The following is a 13,330-nucleotide window of genomic DNA, read 5'->3' on the forward strand; positions in this document are numbered from 1 at the left end:
GGGGGCAGTGCATGCTATGAATTCTGCAGGGTGCCCAAACTTTTGCAGATGCCAATTTTTTTGTTTTCTGTTATTTTGAAAGTGTAAATGATGGAAATAAAATGTAACTTTTGGTGACATATTATAAGAATGTCTAATCTGTAATTTGATGCCTTTTGGAGATTTTTCCATCTTTCCTTGGCTTCTTTATGCACATTAAGGGTACATTCCCACACGGCGTATTTGCTGCGTATTTGCTGCTGCGTATTTTATTTTCCCTGTTGAAGTCAATGGGTAGGAAAATACGCAGCACCAAATACGCAGCAAATAAGCAGCAAAATACGCTGTGGGGGAACGTACCCTAATACAAATTTTTACCTGGGGTGCCCACATTTTTGATCCCCACTGTACGTGTATCAAACATTCTAATAGACTTTATTTTCACAAAATGTTCAAGCCATTTCCTTACCTCGTGAATTGTTACTCTGAGTATTGTATCACGAGCCTGGAAATCAATCCTGGGACAGTCCTACTTACACAGCTGAGGGTTTGTTACAATGTACTTGTGTTTACAGCAACAAACAATATTTTTCAGACTGAAAAATACCATTGCCTACACTAATACCATTCTACACCACACTCCTCTGGCGCTGCACTCACTATTCTGCTGTTACATAATGTCTTAAACTCCATTCACATCCAGAGCTGCACTCACTATTCTGCTGTTACATCATATCTTATATTCCATTCACATCCAGAGCTGCACTCACTATTCTGCTGTTACATCATGTCTTATACTCCAATCACCTCCAAAGCTGCACTCGCTATTCTACTGTGAGGTGGCTGGGATATAAGACATGCTGTAACAGCAGACTAGTGAGTGCAGCTCTGGAGGATAGGATACTATAATGCAGCAGTATAGTGAGTGCAGCTCTGGAGGTGACTGGAGTATAAGACATGAAGTAACAGCAGAATGGCGAGTGCAGCTCTAAAGGTGACTGGAGTATAAAACATGAAGTAACTGCAGAATAGTGAGTGCAGCTCTGGAGGTGACTTGAGCATAAGACGGGAAGTAACAGCAGAATAGTGAGTGCAACTCTAAAGGTGACTGGAGAATAAAACTTGAAGTAACTGCAGAATAGTGAGTGCAGTTCTGGAGTTGACTGGAGGTGAAAATATGATGTAACAATAGAATAGTGAGTGCTGCTCTGGAGGTGATTTGAGTATAAGAAATGAAGTAACAGCAGAATGGTGAGTGCAGCTCTGGAGGTGACTTGAGCATAGAGCACCATCCTACAGCAGAATAGTAAGTGCAGCTTTGGAGGTGTTTTGAGTATAAGACAGCAGAATAGTGAGTGCAGCTTTGGAGGTGATTGGAGTATAGGGCATCATATTACAGCAGAATAGAGAGTGCAGCTCTGGAGGTGACCAGGGCACGAGCCATACTGTGGATCAGCACAATACATTGGTCCCTCAACATACGATGGTAATCCGTTCCAAATGGACCATCGTTTGTTGAAACCATCGTATGTTGAGGGATCCGTGCAATGTAAAGTATAGGACAGTGGTCTACAACCTGCAGACCTCCAGATGTTGCAAAACTACAACACCCAGCATGCCCGGACAGCCGTTGGCTGTCCGGGCATGCTGGGTGTTGTAGTTTTGCAACATCTGGAGGTCTGCAGGTTGTAGACCACTGTTAGAGGAAGTTGTACTCACCTGTCCCCGCCGCTCCGGACCGTCACCGCTCGTCACCGCTGCCCTGGATGTCGCCTTCCATCGCTGTCACCGCGTCCCCGACGCTCCGGCAAGGCCTCTGCTTCCCCGGCATCCTCGCTCTCCGTCGCCGCCATCACGTCGCTACGCACACCGCTCCTATTGGATGACGGGACTGCGTGCGCAGCGACGTGATGACGTCAATGGAGAGCACCGACCATGCAGGGGATCCCGAAGAGGACGCGCCGGAGCCCCGAGGACAGGTAAGTGACCATCACCGGAGCTTATTTCTCAGTCTTATTCAGACACTGGATCAGTCGATCAGTATAAAGCAGAAGGGATCAGTCCCCCGGATCCTGACACAGACCACACGGCAGACATAGAGAGAAACGCCTTTTATTGGAACACGGTGGCATTTCTGGCGGGTGGAGATTTCCTGTATATGAGGTTGTTATAAACTGTACATTGTGTCCTATATATAGAATATTGTACATGTTCAGCACAACAAAGCTGAATTACAAAAAGAAGAGAAAAAACACCGAAATATCGCACTCTGCAGCAGCGCGGCATGCATCGCCGACCACAGAGCGCCCCCCGGGGGTACAAAACAGGGTCATCACATGGATTCATCAGAGCCTGACAACCGGGGCCTGTACAAACAGCGGGCGCGGTCACGTGACCCTCTGTACACACCGTCCGGGGAGACCCAGCTATGTCCCCGGCCAGGAGCGGCACGGCGCTATCTCTATTATTAGCCATCGCTGCTGTTTATTGCACTAACCCATCCTCAACCCGAAGGAAACAAAAAAAAGAACAAAAATATAAAATAAAAAAAATCTATAAAAACAAAACCCGTCGGGGGTGGAGTGGTGATTCCCTATTCCTCCTCCGTCCTCTATGGTATTAAATACATTTGGTGCCTTCATTTATTTTTTTGTCCCTTTTACAATAATAAAAAAAAAAAAAACCTAAGAGTCTCTTTAGTGCTCGTTCGTTCCCCACAGAATCCCCTGACTGGTTACGGACATGCTGCAAACTCCACATCCCGTGGACCCCAAACTCCACAGGGTATTTACACGGAAGTCTAATTCGGACGCTGTCCCTTTAATTCTCTCAGCACCGGCTCCTTCTTCCACGCTGTACCGGCGCAGTTCCGAAGACGCCATGTTGCCGTTCCTCCGCCCTCGCCCCTCCCCCCCCCCCCCGGCTCCTTTTCGTCACTTCAGTCCCTAAGACTTTTCATGCAGTCGTTCTCCGGCCCTCCTACGGCTCCAGGAAGGTCGCGGTCACCGACAGACGTCCGGAGGATCCGCCATGGCCACCGGATCTGGTCGCTCCTCGGAAGCCGTCAGATATTTATTACAAAATTCTCAAAAAAGAAAAACAAAAACGATACATTGTCACATCCCTCCAGCTCCTCAGAGGCCTCAAACACAAGTCCCTTGTCTGGTCGGGGGATGGGGCTTCCGATTCCGAACACATGAACTTTTGTCTTTGCAGTCCAAGGATTTCTGCTGCGATATATCGATGAGGGCGCTGGCGATGGCGAGACCTGGAAGACACAGGACGAGAGATTTTACCAGAAGAATAGTGAGCGCAGCTCTGGAGTATAATACAAGATAATAATGTCATGTACACAGTGTAATCCACCAGCAGAATAGTGAGCGCAGCTCTGGAGTACAATACAAGATAATAATGTCATGTACTCCACCAGCAGAATAGTGAGTACAGCTCTGGATTATAATACAGGATATAACTCTGGATCTCCCCCTATTGTCCAGCATGTGCACTTACAATCAGAGTTTAACTGGAAAGTACATATCTTTATATAATGCTGCTGAATACCCCCCCCCCCCCCCCCCCCCTCCATTCACCACAATAGTCAGATGACCACGCCTGCAGATTACACAGACACAAGAGACAAGACTGGTGTAATGGAAAGATAGAAGTCTAGTTCTGGTTTAGTTTGTTAAAATCTTGACGCTCTAATGGTAATGAACCAATGCATGACTGTAATTTTCACATACAATGTATCCGACTGTGCAGGAGAATCAATATATATAATGTATCAGACTGTGCAGGAGAATCAATGTACAATGTATCAGACTGTATAGGAGAATCAATATATATAATGTATCCGACTGTGCAGGAGAATCAATGTACAATGTATCCGACTGTGCAGGAGAATCAATGTACAATGTATCCGACTGTATAGGAGAATCTATGTACAATGTATCCGATTGTATAGGAGAATCTATGTACAATGTATCCGATTGTATAGGAGAATCAAGTACAATGTATCCGACTGTGCAGGAGAATCAATATATATAATGTGTCAGACTGTGCAGGAGAATCAATATATATAATGTATCAGACTGTGCAGGAGAATCAATGTACAATGTATCTGACTGTATAGGAGAATCAATGTACAATGTATCCGACTGTGCAAGAGAATCAATGTACAATGTATCTGACTGTATAGGAGAATCAATGTACAATGTATCTGACTGTATAGGAGAATCAATGTACAATGTATCCGACTGTGCAAGAGAATCAATGTACAATGTATCCGACTGTGCAGGAGAATCTATGTACAATGTATCCGATTGTATAGGAGAATCTATGTACAATGTATCCGATTGTATAGGTGAATCAAGTACAATGTATCCGACTGTGCAGGAGAATCAATATATATAATGTATCAGACTGTGCAGGAGAATCAATGTACAATGTATCTGACTGTATAGGAGAATCAATGTACAATGTATCCGACTGTGCAAGAGAATCAATGTACAATGTATCCGACTGTGCAGGAGAATCTATGTACAATGTATCCGATTGTATAGGAGAATCTATGTACAATGTATCCGATTGTATAGGAGAATCAAGTACAATGTATCCGACTGTGCAGGAGAATCAATATATATAATGTATCAGACTGTGCAGGAGAATCAATGTACAATGTATCTGACTGTATAGGAGAATCAATATATATAATGTATCAGACTGTGCAGGAGAATCAATATATATAATGTATCAGACTGTGCAGGAGAATCAATGTACAATGTATCTGACTGTATAGGAGAATCAATGTACAATGTATCCGACTGTGCAAGAGAATCAATGTACAATGTATCTGACTGTATAGGAGAATCAATGTACAATGTATCTGACTGTATAGGAGAATCAATGTACAATGTATCCGACTGTGCAAGAGAATCAATGTACAATGTATCCGACTGTGCAGGAGAATCTATGTACAATGTATCCGATTGTATAGGAGAATCTATGTACAATGTATCCGATTGTATAGGAGAATCAAGTACAATGTATCCGACTGTGCAGGAGAATCAATATATATAATGTATCAGACTGTGCAGGAGAATCAATGTACAATGTATCTGACTGTATAGGAGAATCAATGTACAATGTATCCGACTGTGCAAGAGAATCAATGTACAATGTATCTGACTGTATAGGAGAATCAATGTACAATGTATCTGACTGTATAGGAGAATCAATGTACAATGTATCCGACTGTGCAAGAGAATCAATGTACAATGTATCCGACTGTGCAGGAGAATCTATGTACAATGTATCCGATTGTATAGGAGAATCTATGTACAATGTATCCGATTGTATAGGTGAATCAAGTACAATGTATCCGACTGCAGGAGAATCAATATATATAATGTATCAGACTGTGCAGGAGAATCAATGTACAATGTATCTGACTGTATAGGAGAATCAATGTACAATGTATCCGACTGTGCAAGAGAATCAATGTACAATGTATCCGACTGTGCAGGAGAATCTATGTACAATGTATCCGATTGTATAGGAGAATCTATGTACAATGTATCCGATTGTATAGGAGAATCAAGTACAATGTATCCGACTGTGCAGGAGAATCAATATATATAATGTATCAGACTGTGCAGGAGAATCAATGTACAATGTATCTGACTGTATAGGAGAATCAATGTACAATGTATCCGACTGTGCAAGAGAATCAATGTACAATGTATCCGACTGTATGAGAATCAATGCACAATGTATCCGATTGTATAGGAGAATCAAGTACAATGTATCCGAATGCATGAGAATCAATGTACAATGTATCCGATTGTATAGGAGAATCAATGTACAATGTATCCGACTATGCAGGAGAATTAATGTACAATGTATCCGACTGTGCAGGAGAATCAATGTACAATGTATCCGACTGTGCAGGAGAATCAATATAAAATGTATCCGACTGTGCAGGAGAATCTATGTACAATGTATCCGACTGTATGAGAATCAATGTACAATGTATCCGATTGTATAGGAGAATCAATGTACAAGATATCCAACTGTGCGGGAGAATCTATGTACATTGTATCCGACTTTATAGGAGAATTAATGTACAATGTATCCAACAGTGCAGGAGAATCAATGTACAATGTATCCGACTGTATAGGAGAATCTATGTACAATGTATCCGACTGTATAGGAGAATCAATGTACAAGATATCCAACTGTGCAGGAGAATCAATGTACAATGTATCCGACTGTATAGGAGAATCAATGTACAATGTATCCGACTGTATAGGAGAATTAATGTACAATGTATCCGACTGTATAGGAGAATCTATGTACAATGTATCCGACTGTATAAGAGAATCAATGTACAATGTATCCGACTGTATAGGAGAATCAATGTACAATGTATCCGACTGTATAAGAGAATCAATGTACAATGTATCCGACTGTATAAGAGAATCAATGTACAATGTATCCGACTGTGCAGGAGAATCTATGTACAATGTATCAGACTGTATAGGAGAATCTAAGTATAATGTATCCGACTGTGCAGGAGAATCAATGTACAACGTATCCGAATGTATAGGAAAATCAATGTACAATGTATCTAACTATGCAGGAGAATCAATGTACAACGTATCCGAATTTATAGGAGAATCAATGTACAATGTATCTGACTGTCCATGAGAATAAAGGACAATGTATCCAACTGTATAGGATAATCAATGTACAATGTATCCGACTGTGCAGGAGAATCAATGTACAATGTATCCGACTATGCAGGAGAATCAATGTACAATGTATCCGAATGTATGAGAATCAATGTACAATGTATCCGACTGTGTGGAAGAATCAATGTACAATGTATCCGACTGTATAAAAGAATCAATGTACAATGTATCCAACAGTGCAGGAGAATCAATGTACAACATATCCGAATGTATAGGAGAATCAATGTACAATGTATCTAACTATGCAGGAGAATCAATGTACAACGTATCCGAATTTATAGGAGAATCAATGGACAATGTATCCGACTGTGCATGAGAATAAAGTACAGTGTATCCGACTGTATAGGAGAATCAATGTACAATGTATCCGACTGTATAGGAGAATCTAAGTATAATGTATCCGACTGTATAGGAGAATCAATATACAATGTATCCGACTGTATAGGAGAATCAATATACAATGTATCCGACTGTGCAGGAGAATCATTGTACAATGTATCCGACTGTGCAGGAGAATCAATGTACAATGTATCTGACTGTATAAGAGAATCAATGTACAATGTATCCGACTGTGCAGGAGAATCTATGTACAATGTATCCGACTGTATAGGAGAATCTAAGTATAATGTATCCGACTGTAAAGGAGAATCAATATACAATGTATTCAACTATGCAGGAGAATCAATATAAAATGTATCCGACTGTAAAGGAGAATCTATGTACAATGTATCCGACTGTATAGGAGAATCTAAGTATAATGTATCCGACTGTGCGGGAGAATCAATATACAATGTATCTGACTATGCAGGAGAATCAATGTACAATGTATCCGACTGTGCAGGAGAATCTATGTACAATGTATCCGACTGTGCAGGAGAATCTATGTACAATGTATCCGACTATGCAGGAGAATCAATGTACAATGTATCCGAATGTATGAGAATCAATGCACAATGTATCCGACTGTGTGGGAGAATCAATGTACAATGTAACCGACTGTAAAGGAGAATCTATGTACAATGTATCCGACTATGCAGGAGAATCAATATAAAATGTATCCGACTGTAAAGGAGAATCTATGTACAATGTATCCGACTGTATAGGAGAATCTAAGTATAATGTATCCGACTGTGCGGGAGAATCAATATACAATGTATCCGACTATGCAGGAGAATCAATGTACAATGTATCCGACTGTGCAGGAGAATCTATGTACAATGTATCCGACTGTGCAGGAGAATCTATGTACAATGTATCCGACTGTGCAGGAGAATCAATGTACAATGTATCCGACTGTGCAGGAGAATCTATGTACAATGTATCCGACTGTGCAGGAGAATCAATGTACAATGTATCCGAATGTATGAGAATCAATGTACAATGTATCCGACTATGCAGGAGAATCAATGTACAATGTATCCGAATGTATGAGAATCAATGTACAATGTATCCGACTGTGTGGGAGAATCAATGTACAATGTATCCGACTGTATAAAAGAATCAATGTACAATGTATCCAACAGTGCAGGAGAATCAATGTACAACGTATTCGAATGTATAGGAGAATCAATGTACAATGTATCTAATTATGCAGGAGAATCAATGTACAACGTATCCGAATTTATAGGAGAATCAATGGACAATGTATCCGACTGTGCATGAGAATAAAGTACAGTGTATCCGACTGTTTAGGAGAATCAATGTACAATGTATCCGACTGTATAGGAGAATCTAAGTATAATGTATCCGACTGTGCAGGAGAATCAATGTACAATGTATCCGACTGTGCAGGAGAATCAATGTACAATGTATCCGACTGTATAGGAGAATCAATATACAATGTATCCGACTGTGCAGGAGAATCAATGTACAATGTATCCGACTGTGCAGGAGAATCAATGTACAATGTATCTGACTGTATAAGAGAATCAATGTACAATGTATCCGACTGTGCAGGAGAATCAATATACAATGTATCTGACTGTATAAGAGAATCAATGTACAATGTATCCGACTGTGCAGGAGAATCAATATACAATGTATCTGACTGTGCAGGAGAATCTAAGTATAATGTATCCGACTGTATAGGAGAATCTAAGTATAATGTATCTGACTGTATAAGAGAATCAATGTACAATGTATCCGACTGTGCAGGAGAATCAATATACAATGTATCTGACTGTGCAGGAGAATCTAAGTATAATGTATCCGACTGTATAGGAGAATCTAAGTATAATGTATCCGACTGTAAAGGAGAATCTATGTACAATGTATCCGACTGTATAGGAGAATCTAAGTATAATGTATCCGACTGTGCGGGAGAATCAATGTACAATGTATACGACTGTGCAGGAGAATCTATGTACAATGTATCCGACTGTATAGGAGAATCTAAGTATAATGTATCCGACTGTATAGGAGAATCAATATACAATGTATCCGACTATGCAGGAGAATCAATATACAATGTATCCGACTGTAAAGGAGAATCTATGTACAATGTATCCGACTGTATAGGAGAATCTATGTACAATGTATCCGACTGTATAGGAGAATCTAAGTATAATGTATCCGACTGTATAGGAGAATCAATATACAATGTATCCGACTATGCAGGAGAATCAATATACAATGTATCCGACTGTAAAGGAGAATCTATGTACAATGTATCCGACTGTATAGGAGAATCTAAGTATAATGTATCCGACTGTGCGGGAGAATCAATGTACAATGTATCCGACTATGCAGGAGAATCAATATACAATGTATCCGACTATGCAGGAGAATCAATATACAATGTATCCGACTGTATAGGAGAATCTATGTACAATGTATCCTTGTACGACATAACCAGACTGTGGAGGTTCATTACAATGTAACAATGTACAAAGTAACCTAAATGTGCAGGGAAATCACTATACAATGTATCCGACTGCTGGGGAATCGGATGTATGAACATGAGGTGGAGTGAAGATCTCCCCCCCCCCCCACTTGTAGACTTTAGAGTCAGTTCCCCTTTAAGGGCTGAAGATCTAGAGTGAACTATGGTGGATCCTGAGGGGACGGCTCCGTGTCCTGGTGTCTATTGTGTTATCGGAGACCCCTGTAGGTCGCGCCCTTCACCCTGCTTGTCCTGGTTCCCCCAGACTTGGCGCAGTACAAGCCCAGAGCGACACAGTGATGTCTATAGAGCAGATCACAGACGTGTTGTTAGATGTACAAAGAAATAAATGGGGGGAGGGGAGCGCCAACCTTCGGGAGCTTTCACACTCGCGCTGTTTTGATGCAGTCTTTGAAGCCAAAGCAAAAGAGCAAATTCCCCCAAAAATGGTTTCACCAGCTGCAGCTGTCCGGGCATGATGGGAGTTGTAGTTCTGCAACAGCTGCTGATATCAGTGGGTTACATTCTATAGAACAGTGTTTCCCAACCACGGTGCCTCCAGCTGTTGCAAAACTACAACTCCCAGCATTTCCGGACAGCCGTAGGCTGTCCGGAAATGCTGGGAGTTGTAGTTTTGCAACAGCTGGAGGCACCCTGGTTGGGAAACACTGCTATAGAAGGATCATTCCTGGCTACATTGCGACATATAGAATGAAGAAACAGAAAGAGCGTGAAGCATAACCATCAGAAAGAAAAATGGTGCGGTACGGTGATCAATATGGCGGATGTATTATTATTATTATGAATGTGCATTTTCCGTTGATACACGAGGCCGCGGTGTAATCGATGGGAGCGGCGGCCGGCGGGAGGCGAGCGGCGGCCCCTAATCATCCTGTCACCGCGCTCTGATGGAAAAGTGACAAATGCTACGTCCAGGTCACAAATCCATTTCTTTTTATAATTTGTGTGAACGGCCGGAGAGATAGCGAAATATTCCCACCTCACGTGACGGGAAACGACGGGCAGCGGAAAGACTTATCATTGTTTTGGATATTTTAAGGGGTTTTCAAGATTAGAAGGCTGGTTTTGTGCTGGTTTTGTGCTGCTTTTCTTTATTTTTTTGCATTTAGTTACCTTTTTAGATCCCTTCAGAATTCTTTTTTTTTTTTTTTTTTTTGGGGGGGGGGGTACATATAGATTTGTTGCATTTATCATCTGTGGGATGTGGGAAGTTCTGCATGTATTCTAATGCAGCATTTGCAGAATATTTTATTTGGCGACCACAGTGCTCTCTGCTGACACCTCTGTCCATGTCAGGAACTGTTCAGAGCAGGAGAGGTTTGCTATGGGGGATTTGCTCCTACTCTGGACAGTTCCTGACATGGACAGAGGTGTCAGCAGAGAGCATTGTGGTCAGACTGGAAAGAACCACACAACTTCCTCTATAGAATACAGCAGCTGATAAGTACTGGCAGTGTGGTGTCCCAGCACCAAAGTCTGTCCTGTGGGCCTCGGGCATCCCTGCTGTCTATATGTTGGGCCCACTGCTCTATTGTTTAACCTGTGAAAATGTCATTCATTGTTATGCTGTCATATGTGCTACTTTATGTACTGTACCCTTAAGGGATTGTGGGAGTGACCAGGTGACCCTGTTACCCAATGGGAGACCCCTAAATCACCTCTTTTATTGAGAGAGAGGGAAAGAAAGAAAGAGAGAGAAAGAGAAAGAGAGAGAACGAGAGAGAAAGAGAGAGAAAGAGAGAGAAAGAAAGGGAACGAGAGAGAGTGAGAAAGAGAAAGAAAAAGAAAGAGAGAGAGAGAGAGGGAGAGAGAGAAGGAAAGGGAACGAGAGAAAGAGAAAGAGAGAGATAGAGAAAGAAAGAAAGAGAGAAAGAGAGAGAGAATGAGAGAGAAAGAAAGGGAACGAGAGAGAGAGAGAGAGAGAGAGAGAGAGAGAGAGAGAGAGAGAGAGAGAGAAGGAAAGGGAATGAGAGAAAGAGAAAGAGAGAGAGAGATAAAGAAAGAAAGAAAGAAAGAGAGAAAGAGAAAGGGAACGAGAGAGAGAGTGAGAAAGAGAAAGAAAGAGAGAGAGAGAGGGAGAGAGAGAGGGAAAGAGAGAGAGAGAAAGAAAGAGAGAGAACGAGAGAGAAAGAAAGAGAATGAGAGAAAGAGAGAGAGAAAGAATGAGAGAGAGAGAGAGAGAGAGAGAAGGAAAGGGAATGAGAGAAAGAGAGAGAGAGAGAAAGAAAGAGAGAAAGAGAGAGAGAAATAAAGGGAACGAGAGAGAGAGAGAGAGAGAGAGAAAGAGAGAGAAGCAAAGGAAATGAGAGAAAGAGAGAGATAGAGAAAGAAAGAAAGAGAGAGAGAACGAGAGAGAAAGAAAGGGAACGAGAGAGAGTGAGAAAGAAAGAAAGAGAATGAGAGAAAGAGAGAGAGAAAGAATGAGAGAGAGAGAGAGAGAGAAAGAGAGAGAAAGAGAAGGAAGAACAAGAGACAAACAGAGAACGAGAGAGAGAAGGAGAGAGAGAAAGAAAGAGACAGAGAGAGAGAAAGAGAGAAAGAAAAAGAAAGAGATAGAGAGAGACAGAGAGAGAGAGAAAGAGAGAGAGAGAAAGAGAGAGAGAGAGAAAGAGAGAAAGAGAGAGGGAGAGAGAGAGAGAGAAAGAAAGAAAGAGAGAGAGAAAGAGATTTCCGCTAGTGCTGAGTCAGAGGAGAGTGTGTTCCAGCTTGTAAGCTGAGGTACCGAGAGGAGAAGCCAAGAGAGAAGATAATTCCCGTAACCTCCACAGCCACATCAAATCTCAGGAAACGCCAGCACGAAGGTGAATTGTCAAAGCCTGACGGTGAGCAAACTACTCGGGGAAATCTCTACTTCAGCCAAGTTAATTCTTCTAATTCAGCACGTGCTGCTTCTAATCTTAAAGCTGCATTCGTCAACCACTACAACTCCCAGCAAGGCTACAGGCTCCCTGGGTTCCACTCTACCCATCCCTCTGTATTGTTTAAGTTTGGCTACCCCCAGCAAAGGAAAGAGACAGTTATCTGCAGCCTGGCATTGGTGTATTTATTATCCTGCGCCTGGCCCAGAAGAAGCCGTTACATCCTCTGACCATGTAGGTTAACAGTACCCTGGTGTCACAAACATATCCAAACACCCTACACACAGTACCCCTAATTGGGTGCCACAGAAGGGTTAAGATTTTTATATAGAAGTAATATATCAATCATTATTTCTTTCTAATTTTTTTCCCACCAAACCCTCCCCCGCTCGGGAATGCATTGGCGTCTATAGAGATGGCGCATTTCCTGTTGGCGGTGGAACGTCAATCCGAAAATTCTGGGACCTAAGACAGATATTCTTTTCAGGAGTGCAGGAAAGCTGGGTAACCATGCAGACAGGACTCAGTAAGCCTCCGTATACTGGCGGGGGGCGGGAGGGAGTTAAGTCGCCTCCATCTGGGGCTCAGAAGCATTTAGCAGATGATGAGATTCGATCTTGCGGCGAGGGCGTTTCCGATTTCATGTGCTTTTAGGCCTGCCGTGTAACGCGATCTCCCCGAGTCCCGCGAAGGCCCCTAGACTAATTAAGGAGAAGGAGACGATAAAATTGCCATTGATTAATTGGCCTCGGCGGGCTCGCGTGACGCCGCGCTCAGAGGGGACTCGCCCTCCGTTTATGAGGCACAAAGCAATTTCTCTCATCATTAAAGCCAGAAAA

At 42.2% G+C, this 13,330-nt stretch overlaps 1 protein-coding gene across 2 annotated transcripts in view; it reads right to left on the reverse strand.

Annotated features, from left to right (window-relative positions):
- Nucleotides 1-2,075: 2,075 nt before the first annotated feature.
- Nucleotides 2,076-13,330, reverse strand: part of ATRNL1 (attractin like 1) — a 638,934-nt gene continuing 627,679 nt past the window's right edge. For both annotated transcript variants that reach the window (XM_056531006.1, XM_056531007.1), the window contains exon 29: nucleotides 2,076-3,247. In XM_056531006.1, coding sequence (XP_056386981.1) covers nucleotides 3,123-3,247 — 125 coding nt within the window. In that variant the 3' untranslated portion in view covers nucleotides 2,076-3,122. The remainder of the gene's footprint in view (nucleotides 3,248-13,330) is intronic.

The sequence above is a fragment of the Hyla sarda genome, chromosome 7 (genome assembly GCF_029499605.1).
Source record: "Hyla sarda isolate aHylSar1 chromosome 7, aHylSar1.hap1, whole genome shotgun sequence".
Taxonomy (NCBI): Eukaryota; Metazoa; Chordata; class Amphibia; order Anura; family Hylidae; genus Hyla; species Hyla sarda.